At 42.0% G+C, this 21,508-nt stretch overlaps 1 protein-coding gene across 1 annotated transcript; it reads left to right on the top strand.

Annotated features, from left to right (window-relative positions):
* Positions 1-7,946: 7,946 nt before the first annotated feature.
* LOC123087509 (E3 ubiquitin-protein ligase listerin) lies at positions 7,947-18,643 on the top strand. The gene is made up of 14 exons (XM_044509535.1): positions 7,947-8,269; positions 8,446-8,508; positions 8,629-8,706; positions 9,220-9,311; positions 9,703-9,805; positions 10,651-10,803; positions 11,590-12,245; positions 12,344-12,830; positions 13,462-13,949; positions 14,100-14,898; positions 15,344-16,034; positions 16,131-17,167; positions 17,283-17,753; positions 17,899-18,643. The coding sequence occupies exons 1-14, from the start codon at positions 8,087-8,089 to the stop codon at positions 18,355-18,357; spliced, it is 5,760 nt and encodes a 1,919-aa protein (XP_044365470.1). The 5' UTR covers positions 7,947-8,086; the 3' UTR covers positions 18,358-18,643.
* Positions 18,644-21,508: the final 2,865 nt, after the last annotated feature.

The raw sequence follows: 21,508 nt of genomic DNA, 5'->3' as shown, positions 1-21,508 counted from the left end.
TAATGGGTATGGAATGGATGAGCTTTAGCAGCACTAAGCATTGTATGGTGGCTAACTTACGAGTACACGAATAAGATGAGAAACTACGCAAACATTCACAAACTAGTAATGATCAAGATGTGATCCTGAACTACTTACGTTCAAACATAACCCCACCGTGTTCTCTTCTCGACTCACTCGAAAAGAGACAGTCACGGTTACACACGCGGTTGGTGTATTTTAATTCGGATCTGGTGTCAAGTTCTCTACAACCGGATATTAAAAACTCTCATCTGCCACATAACCGCGGGCACGGCTTTTGAAAGATTAAACCCTGCAAGTGTGTCCCAACTTAGCCCACGGTAAGCTCACAATCCGCGGAGACAATCCTCCATCGTGGGACAACAACCCGATCAAACTCGGGATCTCGGTGCATAAGACATTTCGACAATGGTAAAACAAAACCAGCAAGACCTCCCGATGTGCCGACACCCTGATAGTAGTCGCGCGTATCTCGTCTCAGGCCACGACAGATGAGCGAAGCTTACGGTCGCTGAGACCCAAGTTGCCAAGGGGGCGCCGCAAGGTGCTCTGTTTTTGGACCAACACTCATGAGGAGCACTGGCCCGGGTTGTTAATTAAGAGTCCTCGGGTGCTAGTCGGTCCTTATGCAAGTTTTAGTTGTTATTAGGCAAATGATAAAACCAATATTGAGCCTTGCTGGAAGAATTTTATTTAAAGCAAATTGTTAAGGGGGGCCATAAACCCCGTCCATGTTAGGAACGCAAAATCAAGGAACATAACACCGGTATGACGGAAACTAGGACGACAAGAGTGGAATAAAACACCAGGCAAAAGGCCAAGCCTTCCACCCTTTACCAAGTATATATGTGCATTAATTAAATAAGAGATAATGTGATATCCCATGATATCCATGTTCCAACATGGAACAACCCGCAACTGCACCTGCAACTAGCAACGCTATAAGAGGGGCTGAGCAAAGCGGTAATATAGCCAAACAACGGTTTGCTAGGAAGGTGGAAAAAGTTAGAGGTTGTTTTATGGCAATTTAGGAGGCTTGATAAACAAGTGGTAGGTAGCACGACATAGCGATAACATTGAGACAACTAGTATAGCAAAGATAGTAGTGAGATCCAAGGTGACGGTCTTGTTGCCTCAAATCCCGCTAGGAAGAAGATCAAATCCATGAAGAAGACAAGCGGGCGTAGTCAAACGAATCCTCACATTCGTAACATTACCGGAACTAAGAAGCAACACCGGAAAGAAGCAAACAACATGGTAAATGCACAAACATAAACATGGCATGATGCACAAACAAGTACGATGCATGTCCGGTTTAAATATGCATGGCATGGCAAAGTGAAAACAAACAACACTACAATTTAAGTGGAGCTCAATATGCAACGAGTTGCATATTGACGAAACACCACATTTAATTATTTAGTTCACTCCCGTTCATGTAGACAACAATATTAAATGTTAATTAACATGGCAAGAGGTGAAGCACGACAAAACTACCTATCTAGGCAATTTAAATGAGGCTGGAAACAACAATCAACAGTTCCGGTAAATCCCCACATGTCTTTCAGCAATTTAATGCAAACAACAACTTTTAATATTTTAAATGTTGTTATCATGATGCGGATGGCATATGCAAGTTTTATGAAAATGCTGACACAAGCATGTTATGAAGCATTTGGTCACCGTGGCGGAACTAAAGGGGTGCCACGGATACGACAGTGGAAATGGTGTCACGATAATATTCCGATGATCCGAAAACTCGTCGAGATGTCGGTGCAAAAGAAAGTGTGGATATGCAGAACATGCAAACGATGGTGGGGTGATCCCGGATACCGGGTTCCCACAGGTCGACGGCATGGCAAACACGGAGGAATGTGCAATGACAACTCGAACACGGTTCGAACATGAGCATCTCATACAACAGACATTCGTTCTCGGAAGGTCGATAAGGGGTATCCCTTTCAAAGGTCACTCCCACTTTATCTAGTGGCTACCAGTGGCACACTGCATTTGTGACACTTGTCGTAACCTGTAAATTTTGGTGGAATTTCTTCACAAGCATGTGAGGCTCATGTGTGTTTTTTTGTGCTTTTTTCATAGATCCATTTTTCTAAACGTTTAGCTTGCTTAAAAAAGGTTTTGTCTTTTTTTAGTGACCTGACAATAGCTATGGCCTATGGGATGTTGGTACTTGTGGTGGACGCGAGGAAGCTTGGACATGACAATCCCACACGACCATCAACACAAAGCAATTATGTCTATTTGAGGTTTACTGTGTAATTTTGCACCAAAAACAAAAGTGAAGGGAGAAGGTGGGACTCGTCCTACTTGGGGCTATGTTAAGCTGAACTAGATCATGGGCACGCGTTGTTGTGCTCGTCTATTTGTACGGTAATATAATAGAAGTTTTCATAAATATATCAATGCATGAAAAATAGAAAATGATTTTAGGAAAAGTTATCCATATATTTTTCACTTTTACAAAATATAGATCATACAAATGTGATACTACATCATCTAAATGATAGTTTTTGCTTGTTATTTTGTTATGACAGGAAACCATGTATAAAACTGAAGAAGAAAAGTTATTTCTTAGTCGCCCTTCCATCGATGGAAATATTTGCATATAAGGATGGCAAGAACTAAGTGGTATTTCACATAGGATTAATGCGATAAATTGCAAACTAATTTATAACAATAAAGATTATTATATGGTAAAGGTGTGCAACTAGAAAATTACAAGGAAAATGAAAAAGGAGGCTTGGAAAATCTTCACTTTGACTTGTCACTCTTGCTCATTCAAAGCTAACATTGCAGACCCGCTTGAACAAAATCCGTTCTCACAACTTTTACACGACGGGTTTGGCTTTGGCTCAAATCATTTGAACTACGGATGGAACTGAAAAGAATAGGAAAAAAACCAAGAGAGTCGTAACAGTGCCAAGATCATGCCAAAGCAAACAGCCTGTGCATGTTAGAGATGGAGCTCACTGCTGATTAGCATGAACGGTTCATCTGCATTGCCATCCACTGCAATATACAGTGGATAAGAAGATTGGGTACTTAAATAATAAAAATAAAACGTTAAACAAAGGCATGAACAGCTAAGAGCACACAAATAACTGTTGGTAAATAAACAAAGAGACTGATTCCCCATTGCATACAAAGGAAAGTACTGCAAGAATCTCTGTTGCAGAAATAAATTAGTAATATGTTGAGTAATATAGGAGGGTATTAAGTATTGAAGACTACAAAACATGTAGCTTGGGTTTAGTAGCTTCCCAATATAACAAAACACATCAGCTTGTTTTTTTTCCTATGAAGGATCTTTTGCATAGAACATATGAGTACATCTAACTCGTGCGTTACCAAAAGAGGGTACAGTAAAGGAAAACAATACCTGAACAAAAGTATCATGAAGAATAAAAATATAAACAACTAAGAGTTGGCAAACATGCTTTAAAAAAATAAGTTGACGAACATTAGATTGGAATAGACAGACAACAAGGCAGTTGTTCTCAAAATACAACACTTTCACTGTACAAAGCATCTAGAGAAATCTTAATATGAAATGATGAGGAAGTTAATAGAAGATATGTACAAGCAATAAAAACTATGGAGAAAATAGTATTCATCTGAACTTAAAGCATTAGCAAAAGTCATCATTTCATCCCTATATCACCTAAAACAGTTAGTTCACCGTTAAAATGTCCTGACCATTCTGTGCCGCTCAGGTTCCTTGGCCCCTAGTCAGAAGCCCAGCATTTGGTACAACATATACAACTCCAAAAGCAATAGAGTCAGAATCTAGCATACACGAGACTCAAGGACACTTTTCCTTCCTACTACCCGCCAATTCAGCTCTGTTAGTTCTGCTCTCTCAAAAAAGTGATCAAATTGGTTCGCAAAAAAGGTGCAATAAAAGGTAGATGTTTGACTGGCTTGATACAATGTTGTATCAGCAAACCAAGTAGTACCTAGCTTGAATTCATCCTCCTAAAGCACATGCATTCAGTTCAAGCTATCTTTTTTTTGCGGGAAACATAGAGCTTTATTCAGACATAATTGGCTCCAGCGCGATCAGCCATTAGGCTCGTCACTAGGAAACCGGGGGGAGAGTCCATCCAGCAATCAGTCACTCCCAATGTGCTAACATGCTTTGCACAGAGGTGCGCTGAATTGTTGGCTTGTCTCAGTACATGATGAATATCAAAGCTAAGGAAAGTTGAGGCTAGCCCTTCAATTTCGAGAAGAATAGGCGCTATGACAGAGCGCGAAAATTGTCGCGAGTTCCAAAGCTGCATTAGCTCTAGACAAACTACTTCAAGCACCACTCGCGAAGAACCTCGAAGCTTGCCAAAAATGACTCCATCTCGCAAAGCAAGGGCTTCTGCGATGAGCGGATCGGTGACATGATGGTGCGGCTTGCTCCAGGCAGCAACAAAGGCGGATGAGGTTCGAGCAAGGCCCCCCGCTCCGCTTCTGTTATCAATCAATGAGACGCTAGCGTCTGTGTTTATCTTGAGCCACTCTAGATCGGGTGGTCTCCACCCATAACCAGGTATGATCCTAGTATGTTCTTCGGGAAGCTCCAACAGCATTAGGGCTTCTCGGATCCGCTTCAGGAACTGGCCCGGATGCAAGCTCTCTCTGTCATGTGTTATGTTGTTGCGAGGAGTCCATATAGCCCACATAACAGTTCAAGCTATATTAGTACATAACACACCTGCTCATATCAATCAGAAATACACAACAATCATACACTTTTTAAAATACATAAGCTAAATATCCATGGCTACTTTGTGAAAGAATATTGGACCAAGCAAGTAATCTCACACTATAGCACCTTGAGCAACTCCAAGATGTTGGTATTCAAGCATTGTACTCTTGGGCAACAAAATATTAAAGATGAAAGTTGTTCATCACCTTCTAATGTAGCAGTAGCCAACCCAGTGAAACCACGGTCCACCCGAAGCTACAGAACCTGCATGATAAAGAAGTGCATCAGTACAAAAAAAATCTATAAATCGTTGCAGAACTGGTGGGTAGGAAGGAGAGAACACTGCCTGAAGGGGAAGACGAATTAGTGACATCCGTGTCAAACCATGGCCGCCCAAGGGAGTTTTGCGGAAGTAAGGAGAAGCTAGGCGATGGAGATTATATATAAGCACGTCGTAAAGGGGGAGCATGAATCGCAAGTGTAAATGACCTTCAGTTACCGGTGACTCGCACATCGATTATCATCAATGACTTGCAGCATTTTGTGATTTACTTCTGAAACCGCCGGTGAAAGGAATTGAAACGATAGGGCATGATTCACTGCCCGCACAACCCTATCGTGGTGCTTCAGTCGGACCCGACCTAGGTCGTCGTAGGTGTCAGACAAAGAGGAGGGAGGCGGAATGGCGGCAACGGCGGTGGCAGACCAGGGAGAGGAGGACGGAGGAGTGCGATGCTGGAGGTGGGATCACGGGGAAAGGAGGCCAGGTTTGTGCGTGACCGTGGACTAGTGATTGGGCTGAGAGAACAGGCCCAGTTAACCAGAAGGCTTTGTTTCGGCCTTTGGAGCAGCAACCCAAAGGACAGATGGGCCAGTTTCAGGAGAGATGGCTGAACACGGGAGATCAGACACCCAAAAACGTCTAGATCATGAAAACGGACGGTTGGAAATCCAAAATACTGAGAGGACTCGCTTTAGGCTCGGTTATACTGTCCTTAATATGGACACATTTGTTTGATGATAAGATGTTAAGAGGAACCATCCATTATTTGTGATAGTAGGAGGGAGTTTATTGCTGCATGTAGTAGCAGAACCGAACGGCGTTATGTCTTATTAGTGGAGGTCACGACACTGCACAAACATGATGAAGGAGGGTTCAACAACTATTTTTTATGATTGGTATGATATGTCATGCAAATTTCCTTGTATACATTTTTGAATTTTGCATGAGAGACACAAATTTTGTAGCCCACGAACTAGCTAGTTTATGAAATTTTCTACTACTAGTGTCTAGATGGACGAACCTCCTATTTATATCTGTACCCTAATTGTAAACAATCTAAATTTATCTATTAAGATACTAAATCCCCTAATTTGGAGCCTTCAAGTGTGTCGGGCGTGTGGGATCATTGGCCCTCATGCAAGGATGTGTGTCATTGGTTGAGGTTCATGTTTTATTATCTATATATCTATATCTATACCAATATAAAAAGACCCAGAGGGATAGATCTAATAAATCTCAGCCATCAAACAACGTCAATCCAACGATCCAATGCCCAGCACTCAACATGTTTAACGTGCAATTAATAACATACCAAATATAGACTATCCACGTAATTAACACATAATTGATATCCTATTACATAATATTAACATGTAATTAATTTGTTACCTAATATCAACGTGCATTGCACATACGCATTAGTATTTTTATTATTCACGTACTAATTTTGCACATTTTAATTAATGACATTTATTAAAAATTACGAACATTTAATAAAATCTTTGGATTTTTTAAATACATGAATAATTTTAAAATTTACGAACATTTTTAAGGTTTAGACCTTTGTAAAAATTTCTGAACTTTATTTCTAATTTATGAGTATTTTTTGAAATCCATAAATAGTTAAAAAACCAATAACATTTTTATGTAATGACTTTTTGAAATAGAAAGATAATCGGCTTTTTATAAGATAGAAGCGGAGTGAGTGGAAAACATACTAAGCTAGCAATAGGTTTGTGGGCTGATCTATATGAATGTTGTAACAATAATTTCACCACCGTTTTGGGCATGGAATAGGAGCTCTGAAGCTGGCCAAACGGGCTGGCCTGCTGTAAGCTTACATGGTACGATACGACCCGCATGCATAGGTCGTGCCATGACGGGCAGCGTGCTACTCCCTCAGGCCAGACACGACCCCTAACTAATCGGGCAGGCCTGCCGTAAGCTTACATGGCACGATACGACCCGCATGTATAGGCCGTGCCATGACGGCCTGCGTGCTACTCCCTCAGGCCAGACACGACCCCTAACTAATCGGGCCGGCCTGCCGTAAGCTTACATGACACGATACGACCCGCAGGGGAATGTTTAATGTATAGGCCGTGCCATGACGGCCTGCGTGCTACTCCCTCAGGCCAGACACAACCCCTAACTAATCAGGCCGGCTCGTCGACACGCCATGCACGAAGGTCCACATGCTATTTGGCCCGTTGGGCTGTTTATTGGGTCAATTTAACCTACTGGGCTGATAATTATAGGCCATGCATATAAAAAAATAGTGCTAGGCCGGCTCGCGTGCTCAGCCTAGCAGTCCAAGCACGACCCAAAGCGTGTTGCGTTCATGCACGACATGATTAGCTTGTGCAAGGCCTGTCCCGTGACGTGCCGGGCCGGCCTGCCAGGCAGGACCCAGTTGGTCAGCTTTGCTCCAAAGGGGCTCAAAGAGCACCAACTGACACCGGCCGAAATATATAAGGACACCATAACGCACACCAAACAACTACGCTCTTCCCTCATGCAAAAAACCATCTCTAGCATCATCTTAGCACGATTTACAAAAGAAAAACACGAGAATAACATAAATTGATGTGCACACAAAATCAAAATACTAAAACAACCAACCGCTATATCCTACCGAAGAGAAAAGACTTAATCCCACGAATGAAGAACGAGGATACCAAGTGTTTTTTTAACACGGACGCAAGCGCTGATACATACGCGCACATACTCACCCCTATGAACGCACACACGCACACTAAGCCAGCATATCATCATGAGGTTTACAACATTATCGTAAGCGTCTTGTCGTCGACAGGAATAATGCGAGCACCAGAACATTACAAGTCGATGTAAAAGAAAAAGAAAATAAAAAAAAGAAGAAGTTGTACAAGTCGGCAACAAGACTTGGCCGACTCCACCCAAAGTTTTTTTTTTTTCTTTTACCAGACAAGCCCTCCTCCTCCTCCGCTGGTCCTTCCCCTCTCTCGCGTCGGCGCTACTCCTCCGATACTGCGGCGGCGGGCGTTCGGCGGCGACCGGCGACACACAGAAGAAGGAGAAGGATGGGGAAGAGCAAGGGCCGGGCGTCCAGCAGCGGCCTGGCGGCGTCGCTGCTGCCCGACGCGCAGGGCGCCGCCGTCCCCGCCGTCGGATTCGGGGGCTACCACGGCGCCTCCCGCGTCGAGCCCGCCGCCCTGCACCCGCTTCCCTCCGACGACCCCGACGCCCCAGCCCGCCTGCCCCCCGTACGTCCCCTCCCCTCCCCTCTCCTCTCCTCTCCTCTCCTCTCCTCTTGTAAACCCTACCGAGTTCACTGCTCTAGCTAGGCTAGGCTAGGGTTTCGATTGATTCGCTCGCTCTCGAGCTCCACTTAATTAGGGCCTTAATTTTTCTTGTTTGTTTCGCATCATCATGCCAACAGGATGTGGACGCCCAGGTGCTGCAGCACCTCCGGAGGCTCGGCCGCAAAGATCCCACCACCAAGGTCTCCCTCCCTCCTTCCTGCTTCTGCCCCCCTAAATCATTCATTGTAATTGCAAGCAACCTGCCGACGAAGTTGTGCAAATTGTTTCTCAATTTCTTCTATTCAATTCATTCAATGCAGCTCAAGGCACTATCTACGCTCTCCGTGCTGTTTACACAGCAACCTGCCGACCAAGTCGTGCAAATTGTTCCTCAATGGGTACTTGCTCTCTTCCCCTTGCTTGTGTCACACAGCATATTTTCTTATCATACATGCTCCTCATTCCAGCATTAATTCATTCTAGGACTGATTCATTATATCTTCCTTAGCTCCAACATCTGCAATGATATTTTTTCTATCTATGAGAAGAATATGCCAATTGCCAAGCTAGTCTTGTTTCAGCAACACGTAATAATGCTAATTCTTCCACACAGTTCATTCATGTAGTAAAACTTATATAGCTGTAGATTAGCATCAGTATCTTCCTTTGTGATTCGTTTTCTGTTCTTACTGGTACGCTCACTAATGGATACAGGGATGAAATGCCACAGTTTCCTGTCAAGTGAGTGTTTGTTTGGTTACAGGATGTTTTTTTCAACTTCCGAGTATTTTGCTCCTTTCATGTAGTTATGATACTACATCTATTTCATGTCATGCTTATGCCTCTTCCAGAAAATGTGCTGCGCCTACAGTAATCATTAATCAATCTACCTTCTCCATTTTATTTTATAGGCCTTCGAGTACAAGAGGCTGCTGCTTGACTATAACAGAGAAGTTCGTCGTGCTACCAACGATACCATGTCTAGCCTAGTCACCGCAGTCAAGTATGACCATTTCCTTTCTTTGGAATTCTTGATGATATGCAAGTGCTCTGTGCTCTACTGCTTTTATCTTTCTTTACCGTGACGTGGCTTTTAGTTGGTCCAGTTATTAAAGGCCTCATGTTCTGTTTCCATAAACTTGACACTGTTTTTTGACTAAAGATTTGTTTCTGCATACTCGACACATACAAGTCCATGCTAAGATTTATCCATCTCCGCTACCTTGTTACTTGTGCTTGAGACTCAAGGGTAGTATTTGGGCCAGCATATATAAAGAGTATGATCACTTACTTAAATATGCGTGTGTGTTTGCTCAAAACTGACAAAATATCTGGAAACAGAGCAAATCCTTTCAGTCTCCAATGTTTATGGATGTTTGAACTTATTGTTTCAGGAAGGGCCTAGCTCCGCATCTCAAGTCTCTGATGGGTCCTTGGTGGTTTTCTCAGTTTGACCCTGCTGCTGAGGTTGCACAGGCTGGTCGTCGTTCATTCGAGGTGCTGCATATGATGGATGATCTTTCCTTTATCTGGTTGATGATATTGGCTCTAAGTCATTGTTCCATCTGGATTTTGCATTCATTTTTCAGCTGCAATGCTTTTCTGCAGTAAACTTTAAACCCAGTGGCTTGGAAGAACTAAAAACAAAATTCATGAATGAATTTCGTGTCAATCAACTACCAAATATTCGCCTCTGATGCAATAGCATTAGTTTAAGCTCATATTCAAACTTAGCCTGGGCATGTTGGCTTAGCCAGCTCATATAATTTTCTTATTGGTTGTAACATATCACTTAACACGGTGCCTGTATGGCATGTCCTTAAAATGTTTGCGGAAACTCAGATTTTTTCCAGTAATGCCAAAGCTCAAATATCTAATCATAGCAAACATGCTGGATGTTTAACCTGATTGACATAGATTACTGTTACTGTTAAACTTAATTAGCTAGTCGATGTTGCTTTTGGACCAAACAGGCTTGGTTATTTGTTTAGTTCTATTTGCACTGGAGCAACCCGTTATGTTGGTTTGCTACACTGACCTGTCGAAGCATAAATAAGTGATGCTTTCTCATTCTTGAAATTAAGACCCGCTGTGGCCTGCACATAAAAAATAAGAGTTAGTCACCTTTAAACTGAAGTACTCTTCAGTTAGCTCATGATTTGTTTTGTGCAGGCCACAATTGTCATATTTTTGCATGGAATTTTGTAGGCTCACATATTTAGTGCACCGTGTGCATGAATAGCATAACCTTTGAAGACATGTGGATGCCTCAACAGGGTATTGTGTGCACCTGTACCCATGCTCATATATGACTTTCTAACATTTTTCTACTCTATTTGTAGGCAGCATTCCCACAATCGGACAGAAGGTTGGATGCTTTAATGCTGTGTGTGAAGGAGACGTTTGTGTACCTAAATGAGAATCTGAAATTAACAACACAAGCTTTATCTGACAAGGTTACACCGGCGGATGAATTAGAAGATATGCATCAGCGGGTATGCTTTATGGCCTTAACCCAACGTGCAATCCTGTGATCAGTTATCTTCATGTTTTAAGCTGTTTTTGTTCTGCACGCAACCTGTTTAAATTTTTTTCCAGCTGCAATGGAAATTGATCATTTCTGCAATTTTGTAAACCAGATTGATTAATCTCGCAGCTTTCTTTGGGCAGTAAGGCTATCGTTTATACTGAAGATTTAAGTATTCTGTTTCAGCGTTTTGGAGTTTGGACTTTTGAGGCTCATACTTTAGAACTCTATGGGGTGTGCAACTGTCTTTGATTCATAATGGGAAAACATCAGAGTTGTAGATAGATCTCTGTGTGTTCTTTGTGCTGTGCGAAATGGTGCTTAGATCTGTTGCAGTTGGTTTTGGGGTAGTTGATTGGGTCATCAATTTGTTGCTTTGCTGATGCTCCTGTTATTTTAGCATCAGATGCGCCCTTCATACCGCTGCTTCCTGTTATTACTCTGGATCTGTATGTGCTTAGAAATGCTGCACTACTGCTTGCGCATTCTCCACCTCCATGACCACCACGAGTGGCGTGCAGCAGGGGAAAGGGGGTTACCCAAATACTACCACACTTTCTTTTCCTGCTTGCACGGAGGCATGGAAAAGCTATGCCTTGAGAGCCTGACTGAGCCTCTATTTTCTTATGAAAAGGAGCTTTCATCATGTTTAGCTGCTGGATATAATTATGGTCTTTCACTTATGGTGTTCTATCTTCAAATGCCTACTGTGCTTCTAATACCCGCCACCCACTTTTCTATCTCCTTGTTTTAGGTAATATCATCGTCACTGTTAGCAATGGCAACTCTTGTCGACATCTTACTGGGAGTAAAATTACAAAGTAATGGCGGTGAAAGTGCAAATACCGAAAGCAAGAGTCATTTAAAAGTTCGATCTGCCACATTGTCTTCTGCTGAAGCTGCACTTTCTATGCATAAATATTTTATCGATTTTCTGAAGTCAAAAAGTGCTGCTATACGGTCAGCTACATATACTCTGCTTACAAGTTATATCAAGTATGTTCCTCATGTTTTCAACGAAGAAGCCATGAAGATACTGTCTTCCACAATACTTGGCGCCTTCAATGAAAAGGACCCATTGTGTCACTCTGCTATGTGGGACACTATTCTTGTTTTTTCTAGAAAGTTTCCAGAGGCTTGGTCATATTGCAATATTCACAAGGTTGTCCTCAATCGGTTTTGGCACTTCCTACAAAATGGTTGCTATGGGTCTAAACAGGCCTCATACCCTCTAATTGTTCAGTTTTTGGATGTTATACCATCGGAAGTTGCTACAGAGAAATTTGCTATTGAGTTCTTACAAAATCTTTGGGCTGGTAGAAACCAGAGGCAGTTATCAGCTGCTGACAGTTTGGTTTTCTTCATTGCCTTCAAACAGAGCTTTTTGTGGCTTCTTAAGAAAGTACCAAGGTATCCTTTTAAAACTTTCACTGGTTTATTAAGTTTGATTTCATTTGTTTGCAAGTTCTCCTGTTTCTGCATAATTACCTTCCCCTTTTTCATTTCAGAAATTCTGTAGGAGATTCTACAGATAATATTCACAACAGGCTTATAACGAATGTTCTAGTCAAAATTGTCTGGCATGATTACCTTCAATTATCGTTATCCAAAAACCTGGACACAATTCCAGGTCTGTTGTCTGAAGAAGCAACTACTGATGATCACCAGCTATCTCATAAGTCATTGTTGGTGCAGAACGTGCGCCTTCCAATTTACTATTATCAGGACTTGGGGAAATGTATCGTTGAAATACTGGATGAGATTTCAGTTGCAGAAAGTCATTTGTTGGAAGTTGCTTGTGAGTCTCTGTTGAGGGACTATTTGGACATTGTTCACCAAGGGGAGAAGCTATCAAAATTTCAGGATCATGTAGACCAACTTGCTTCTTTCTTTTGTTCTTTGGATCTACTCGTTGTTCAGAACGGTAGGACATGGCCGCTGGAAAACTTAGCAAGACCACTGGTTATACATTCTCTGCCAACTATCAAGTCCATGGTAAGCTAAGTTCATCCATCTCTCTTGACTCTTGTGATACAGAATATTTTATTTTACAAAACATATAATCTTCATGGCAATTACTTGCTCTTGATTGAGTAAATGGCCTCTTCCATTGTGTTACATTTTTGTAGAAATGGTGTCTTGCATGCAAATGTTTTCTGTAGATCATAAATCTGGATATATGGGTACTTAGTTGCAGCAATGTGAATTATTGATCTTGTTCAGTTGTAATAGTTTGGCATGGGTTGAGGTCTATGACACACACAGGTACGGGCGCATGGACACATGAAACTGTCCATAGAAGTTTCACACTGCACAAGGATTAGTGCAACATTGTGGCCCACAGCAATGTGCATTCTTGACCTTGTTTAGCTATAACGTTACATGTGGAACAAGTAGGCAGTCACGGTCTTGAGTGGCCACCAATGCTTTTGATTGTCCTCCACAGCTTTGAAGTTAATTATTTTTCGTAGGTAGAAGTTTGTTACCAGCTTTGTCATATCTGTTTGTTTCCTCAACTTATATCATGCTAATATTGATATATACTGCAGCAAAAAAGTGTTATTGTGCTGATATGCAAAGTACTTGGCAAATTTACTTAATTCAAGTTTTTTTTGCTTTGATGCAGGACTCCCCAAGTCTTGTTAAACTCCTAATAAATTTGGTTGAAATATTCGGGCCTGCCCACCTGTTCTTGAAATATTCTGAGAAAAACGATGATAAATCATATGTTGAGCCTTATCTGAATGTATTCAATTCCGATTTTGTCCCTTGGTGCTTGGATGGGAAGGATATCACCTGCAGCTCAAAGATTGATTTGTTGCTTTCTTTAATTCAAGAAGAGTGCTTCTTTGATCAGTGGTGTTTGATCATCAAATATATTATAGCTAAACAAAAGCGATCAGTTGATGATAAAATCTCACACACTAATGGCCAATTTGAACTGCTGACACTTATACTTCAGAAAGTCAGAGAAAGAATTGCTGGGGGAAAGCTGAGAAATTTGCAGAGAAGTGGTTCCCTGCCAGAACATTGGCGACACGATCTATTGGATGCTGTTGCAGTTTCTGTCTTCTGTGATCTACCCGCTACAGATTCTCATGTACATTTTCTATGGTATGTGCTTCTAACTTTATAATTTCATTTTGATTACTCAGCAGCAGAAACTGTTGATAATTTGGTTTACTCTAGTTGCCATGGTGATGTTCCACAAAATATGTGGTTGATGTGAGCTTGACTTCAGTTTTATAATATGTGAAATTGTAGTGCTGCACTTGGTGGCTCCAGTCAAGATGATCAAGTTTGTTTTCTTTCTGCTGAGGCTGTTTGCAAAATTAGTGAATCCATTTTGAAGTCTTTGGCGTCGGTACTCATCACATCAACTTTTGAATGGACAAGGCCTGCACATTTTCTGTTGTTGCCAGCGGAACATGAGCATTTGAAGCTTCTAGGAGAACAGTCCTTGTCGGCAAACTTTGAGATGGCTCAGTTCGCTTTTCAAGTTTTTGAGCGTAGCTTGTTTGCGCTAAGGATACATGAGGAAGATTCAGTTTTCTCTCATATTCTGGCGGCTTTGTTTATCATCGAATGGGAATGCAGCATGGCTTTAACTCTTGGAGAAGAGAATGATTTGGAAGGTCACAAGGAAGAAATTGATGCTGAGACTTCGATGTGCAACAGTTCAGGTGTTCATTTGGGTGCTACAGTGCATTCGAAGGCTAACCTTGCAGAACATATACATGCTTTCCGCCAAAGCTTAATTCCATCCTTTTGGAATGACCTTCATTCAGACACTTTGAATAGGCTGGCTAATATTCTAGCACAGTCTGTCAGGCATGCTGTATTTGATACAAGAGACTTAGGTATTGATAGGACAGCAGCCTTATGTTCTGAGTGGGTGGTGGACATGTTGAGACTCATCTGTCTTGACCACATAAAGCTGCAAAGTTTTTATGATATTTTGTTATCCGAGGGAGAAGATTGGCCGCTCTGGGTCAAGCCTTCTTTACAGAATGGCCATGCATCAGTGAAGATCCAATGTGAACCGCTTGCTACAGAAGAAATTGTAAGAATCTGTTTCGTTTTGTTCCCACCCCACCAAAACCAGTGCATGCTTCTATTATTCACGCACTAACAAGACGTGATCCAGTTCTTTCTATGACTGTAATAGCATAGCTCTCTCTCTCTGATTTGATTTGAATACTGTTAGTTTGAAGAATGACAGGATGAGGCTTGGCTTCATTATCTTTTCCTTTCTTGATTAATTTGCAAAGTGTTTAGAAAATACAAAATGAAGTCCTAAATTTGACCAAAGGAAGTATACATAGTTAAATATTCTGAAGCGGAATATACATTTAAACCTGAAACAGTTATTTTCATAATTCTTTTGCTTGACAAAATTCTAGGCAAGCTTAAATCGGTTATTTAGTTTAAAAGATCTTGAGTTGCTATGATTGAATACAGTGCAAATAACTAAATGCGCCTAATATGGACAATTTCTTTTGATGCAGGAACTGAAACATCAGCAGTTCGTTGCTTTTGTTGACAAGCTTGTCCTAAACCTTAGCTTTGGTGAAGTGATTCTAGGGATTCCAAGAAATCAGCATTGTAGCACATCATCATCGATTGATGTTACTTCACCTGTTTCTTCCTTCTCCAGAACATGGGTTGCTGCTGAGATGATCTGCACCTGGAAGTGGAAAGGGGGAAGTGCATTTAGCACATTCTTACCTTCTCTGGTTCAGTACATGAAAACAGAGTCATGTCTTGAGGTCAGCATCATGCCCTTTTTGCTTGACACGTTGCTAGAAGGGGCCCTGATGCACGAGAGTAGTAACTGGGCACTGTTCAATGTTTGGCATCTGTCTGACAGTGAGATTGACAAAATTCAAGATCGTTTTCTCCGTGCTCTTGTGGCTTTGTTATTTACCACTTACACAAAGGAATGTATTTGGAGAGAATCCGATGCGCTTGTACTTTTTGAAAAGCTACTGGGTAGTCTTTTTGTCAGTTCAACAGTGAATAGAAAATGTTTAAGGACTCTTCCCTTCGTCATGAGTACAATCATCAAGCCCTTGACAGAAAAAATGAAGTCGGGTGAAGCTTCTTCGTGCACTGATTTGGTGGGAGAAAGCATATTGAGTTGGCTTAATGAAGCCATCTCTTGTCTGTCATTGAGCACAAGGGAAGTAACACAACAAGGTAGGCCACACTATAATCCTTTCAAATTGTACTAGTGTATATAAATAATATGCTTTTACAGTCAGATAATAAATATATCATCTGTTACTTTGGCAGATACTGAGGATTGGATGCAAGTGGTGTTATCTTGCTTCCCGTTGGAGATAACTGGAGGAACAGCGAAACTGGTAGTTAAGTTTGAACGTGAGATCAGCGATGCAGAAACATCATTACTGCTTACTCTGTTTTCGAGGTACCGGGCTTTCTATGCTAGCGCAGATCCATCATTGTCTTCTAGTGGAACTAGCCTGTCGAAAACTGCTGAACTTTTGGGAGTGAAACTAACAGCGGTTATGGTTGGTTATTGCTGTACAAAACTTGGTGAAGATGATTGGTGCTTTGTGTTCCGTATTCTACAAAAGTGGATTGAATCGTCTGTTTTACTTGTTGAAGAAATGACAGATGGCGTGAATGATGCTGTAATAAACCGGACATCCGCTGTGGATATTTTGGAGAATCTTAAACTGATAGCTTGCACTCCAGAGGAGCTAACATTTACTTTTGCTGAATCTGCTCTGGTTACATTGTGTTGCCTCAACCATGTTGACAGTCTCCATGAATCCCAAACTCTGCAGCTTATTAGATCAGGGGAGTATGCAGAGAGTAACAACAAGATGATGGAGAATGTCCTCCGTTTGTTCTTGGCTTCTGGTGTTTCAGAGGCAATTGCGGGATCTTGTACTGAAGAGGCTTCATCCATCATAGCTTCTGGCCGTGTGGTTTATCTGCATTTTTGGGAACTAGTGGCATCATTCATCATCGATGCTTCACCACAGATTAGAGGATGTGCACTGGAGTCCATGAAACTGTGGGGACTAAGCAAGGATTCAGTCAGTGGGCTATATTCAATTCTTTTCTCCTCAGAGCCAGTATCCCATCTACAGTTTGCAGCTTACTCCCTACTTATGTCTGAACCCCTCTGTGAAGTTTCACTAGTCAATGGAGGAAACCCTCAGGAGTCTGACATGGATCAACAAAGTACTGAGTCGACGCCAGATTCAGAGAAGGTCCTATGCCTCAGGGATGAACTCTCATCCTTGATTGAGATGCCTACTTCTGAACTTGCCAAAACAGATCTGATTGCACGAGACAGGGTATAATAATTAATATTATTTTCGTTTCAGCTGTATTATTATTAGTTCAGCTATATATCTCTTGCTTCGTGCATCCATGTGCTAATATTAGGTTTGTTTGTGTTTTGACTCATAGGTTAATGTGTTTGTTGCCTGGGCATTGCTGTTATCGCACCTGCAGCGATTGCCGTTATCATCCAGTAGCAGGGCATTGCTGTTATCATATGTACAAGATAAGATTAGTCCGTGCATATTGGATTGCATTTTCCAGCATATCCCATTAAGGAGTGGGAGTGGCGGTGGTGCTAGTGCTAGCGGGAAGAAGAAAGATGCTGAACTGGTGCCTGAAGCAAAAGCTGCCGCGGAGGCTTCCAAGGATGCCATCGTAACATGCTCACTGCTGCCATATGTGGAATCCCTTTGGCCTGTTGGGGTTTTGGAGATGGCCTCACTGGCAGGATCATTGTATGGGATGATGATTAGACTGCTGCCTTCGTATGTGCGCACGTGGTTTACTGGCTTGAGAGATCGTTCACTGTCATCATCCATTGAGTCCTTGACTAGAGCATGGTGCAGTCCTCCGCTTCTACTAGACGAGTTTTGTCAGGTATGGCATTCATTTTACTAGGCCTTTTTACCTTCTTCTTCTTGGTATTGACCATGAATAAATTACTTTATACTCCGTATTATTATATAATCATCGGTCTGCCTGGTGGTTAAACTAACTAATTAAGTATATTGATTGCAAAAAGGTCAAGGAGTCTGTTTATGCTGATGAAACATTCTCGGTGAGCGTGAACCGGTCGGCGTATGAGATCATTGCTACGTACAAGAAGGAAGAAACAGGGATTGATCTTGTGATACGGCTTCCGAGCTGTTACCCGCTGCGGCATGTGGAGGTTGAATGCACGAGAAGCCTGGGCATCAGTGAGGTCAAGTGCAGGAAATGGCTGCTGTCGCTGACGTCGTTTGTGCGCAACCAGAATGGCGCGGTGGCGGAGGCGATCCGGACGTGGAAGAGCAACTTCGACAAGGAGTTTGAGGGGGTGGAGGAGTGCCCCATCTGCTACAGCATCCTGCACACGAGCAACCACGGGCTGCCGCGGCTGGCGTGCAAGACGTGCAAGCACAAGTTCCACGGCGCCTGCCTCTACAAGTGGTTCTCCACCTCCAACAAGTCCACATGCCCGCTGTGCCAGACCCCCTTTTAGTTTAGTTAGCAGCCTCCAGAAGCAAATCCTTTCATGTTGAGTTCTTGCCTGTTCACATGATTCATGTTGCGTCGAGCTATGTGTCGAGTTTGTTTGTGTTGTTAGCTGGGGATGTATGACAAGTTTTGCGTGAGCAGCCCATCAAGAGAAACGAATTTTGGAACATCCAAATTTTGGGGATGTATGACAAGTTTTGTGCAAATAGAGGTACATGTTGTAATCAGGAATTATGCGAGATATGTTGTAGATGGGGATGAAGAAATCACAGTAGCACTTTATTTAGTAATCTGGATGTATGTTCCCTCCCAATTTTTTTTTTCATATCTACTGTATTAGATCCCCGATTTGTTTAGTTTATGCATCTGACATATGCACTTTATTTGTAGGCTGACACACAGGTAACTATGAAGAAAAATGCGTTATTGCGCAAATTGCTTTGCACATTATTTATTTATTGTAGTTCCTCATGTATGCACTAATTTGGACAAACACTTTGGAGTGTAATTTCTCATGTAATCCCTGTGTAAAGAAATATAAGGGTGTTTAGATCACTACAGAGGGGGTATGCGCTGACTGCCACCCCTATTGGGAGTATTATGGAATCATGCATGACCTATGAAAAGAAACATACTTCCTCCGTTTCTAAATATAAGTCTTTGTAGAGATTTTACTATGAACTACATATGTAGCAAAATGAGTGAATCTACATACATCCGTATGTGGTTCATAGTGGAATCTCTTCAAAGACCTATATTTAGGAACGGAGGGAGTAGTTTGGAGTAGTTTGTTATTCGGCAGATGAAATGTACAAGTACACTTAGATTCTGTCTGGTTTCGTAACAGTTATCCTCGCACTCCCAATCCCTTGAACGCAGGCCCCTCTCTCAAGATGCAGGGCTTAAGCATGACTCAGGGCTCAAGATTCACCATTTTATCCCCTACCAGGCCTCCTATCATTGTTGATTTGTCATATTGTGTCCTCTAAATTACATAGTGCTGAAAGGGGGAAAATGGTACTATACGATATATCTGCATTGATATTACATAAACATAGCTATGACTCGTACATGCCTGGAAAGAAAGCACACTATCAAGTATTTGTGTCTTAATTTGCAACTATTTTCTCTGCATTGTTGGCCTCGCTGACTAGCCAATAAAATGCTGCGTGCACACAGATCATTAGCTTCATGAAAAACATTTGTTACGGAGCCCTTTGGTTTGTAGGAATGGATTCCTATTCCTACGTAGGATAGGAATCAGTCCACCACATTTCAAAGGTATAAAAAACATCAGCCTAGACTCAGTGGAAAAAAAAATTCATTCTTATGAATCAGACGACATATTTTCCCCCATAGGAACTGAGATACATGTCGTCTCAGTTCTCACGATTTTCTATTCCTATGATATTCTTATCTTATGAACCAAAGCAGGCTTTATTTTCCTTCGAAACATGAAAGATAGGATTAATTCCTTTATAGAAATAGGATTCTATTCCTACAAACCAAAATGCTCTATAGGAATTTTTCCTATAGGAATACTATCCTATAAAATTCCTCCAAACCAAAGGAGGACTACATATATTCTGTCACATTATCATATTCATTTGACTTCACTATTTGGATCAAGCTACATATATTTTGTGTGTCTATGGAATATCACACCATAAAAAAAAATTAAAGCAAGAGTATGAAAGTTGAAAGTTGATGTATGTACTAATATTGCATGGGGCCCTTTAAAAAACATTTTCTAGAAATCAAAAATATTTGAATTTCCTTTTGTAGAAACACAAACAGATGTATACTGCATACGTGCAAAATGTCACAACATTTTACTTCCACGCGTGGCGTACAAAGAAAAGACAAATATGTATTTTTAAATGGGCCGCTTTTTTTGCCAGAATTTTGTTTTTTTGTACACCTTACAAATTACTCCCTCCGTTCCATAATATAATAGTAGCATTTTTGACACTAGTTAGTGTAAAAACTGCTCTTACATTATAGGACGGAGGGAGTATATTTTTTCAAAACAAAATTTCATGGTTCCATAATGAACACATACAAGTTTCCACATAATTTTTGTCTGCGTGAGCCTTCTTTCTTGGGCAAACCCAACCGTTACACATTGTGCATATACTTTCTTCGCCAATTGTCTGAGTTGCACGGGGTGGATCGGTCCTCCTCTGGTAGGCAAAAACGACTTTAGTGGGCGGGGGAAGGTTACTAAAAAAAGTGGGCGGGGAGGGGGGGGGGGCATCGGCCCCCTTGGCCCCAATGAAGTTTTTCCATAGTTATGATAATAATGAGCTACGTCATAGTCTTCATAATGAGCCTCGCCACCACTCTGATAAAAGATTGAGAAGAATTCACACACTAATGGGATGACGTCGGGTCCCAAGCATAACCTTTAGGACCACCTTCGCTGTTGTACACATATTTCACTCTGTTCGCACACGAACACGTCACCATGTATCTCCAACGCCGAGGGTGATGCACCGCAACCCACGTCGAAGGAGATCCGGCCGGAAGCGCGGTACGCAGGCAATCCGGCGGGTGCTTTTGAGGACCCGAAACCCCACACGCCCGGGAGGGACCCCGTCTGGGCGCGCGGCGGCTATGGGCTGTCATAGGTCGACCTGATCGCCCCTAAGGCCTCGAGGTTCGCCGCCTTGCAATGAAGAAGAACGAACGAAGAACGAGGAAGAAGAAGAACTAGGGTTAAGGAGAAAAGATAAAAGATAAAAGTGGTAGATGAATTGATCGATTGTGTGTTGTTCAATCGGCCGTCACCCCTTACGTATATAAGAGGCGTCTGGACTTCCCGTGCAAGGAAAGGCTTGGATTCACGTCCAAAACCCTAGTCAAATTCGGATTGGTTTTGTCCGAACTTTCCAAAACTGTTCGGTTTAAATTGGCTGAACCTTGCGGGCCATGTTTGAGGTAGTAAACGACCACGGATGGAAACGAGCCCAAAAGCAATCTTGACGGTTTCGACGAGACAAACAACTTTCATGTTAGAACGTTTTTTGACCAGTGGCCATCTTGAGGGAGTTTTCGGCTGTTTTTCGAAGTCTGCGGCAGAAAAATCCAAAACCCGGACAAAACATCCTCGGAGTGTCCGGCCATCCTCGGAGAAATCCAAAACCCGGATGGTC

Source organism: Triticum aestivum, chromosome 4A (assembly GCF_018294505.1).
Source record: "Triticum aestivum cultivar Chinese Spring chromosome 4A, IWGSC CS RefSeq v2.1, whole genome shotgun sequence".
Taxonomy (NCBI): Eukaryota; Viridiplantae; Streptophyta; class Magnoliopsida; order Poales; family Poaceae; genus Triticum; species Triticum aestivum.
Note: the sequence above shows the minus strand (reverse complement) of the source record. Positions and strands in the feature narration are given on the sequence as shown.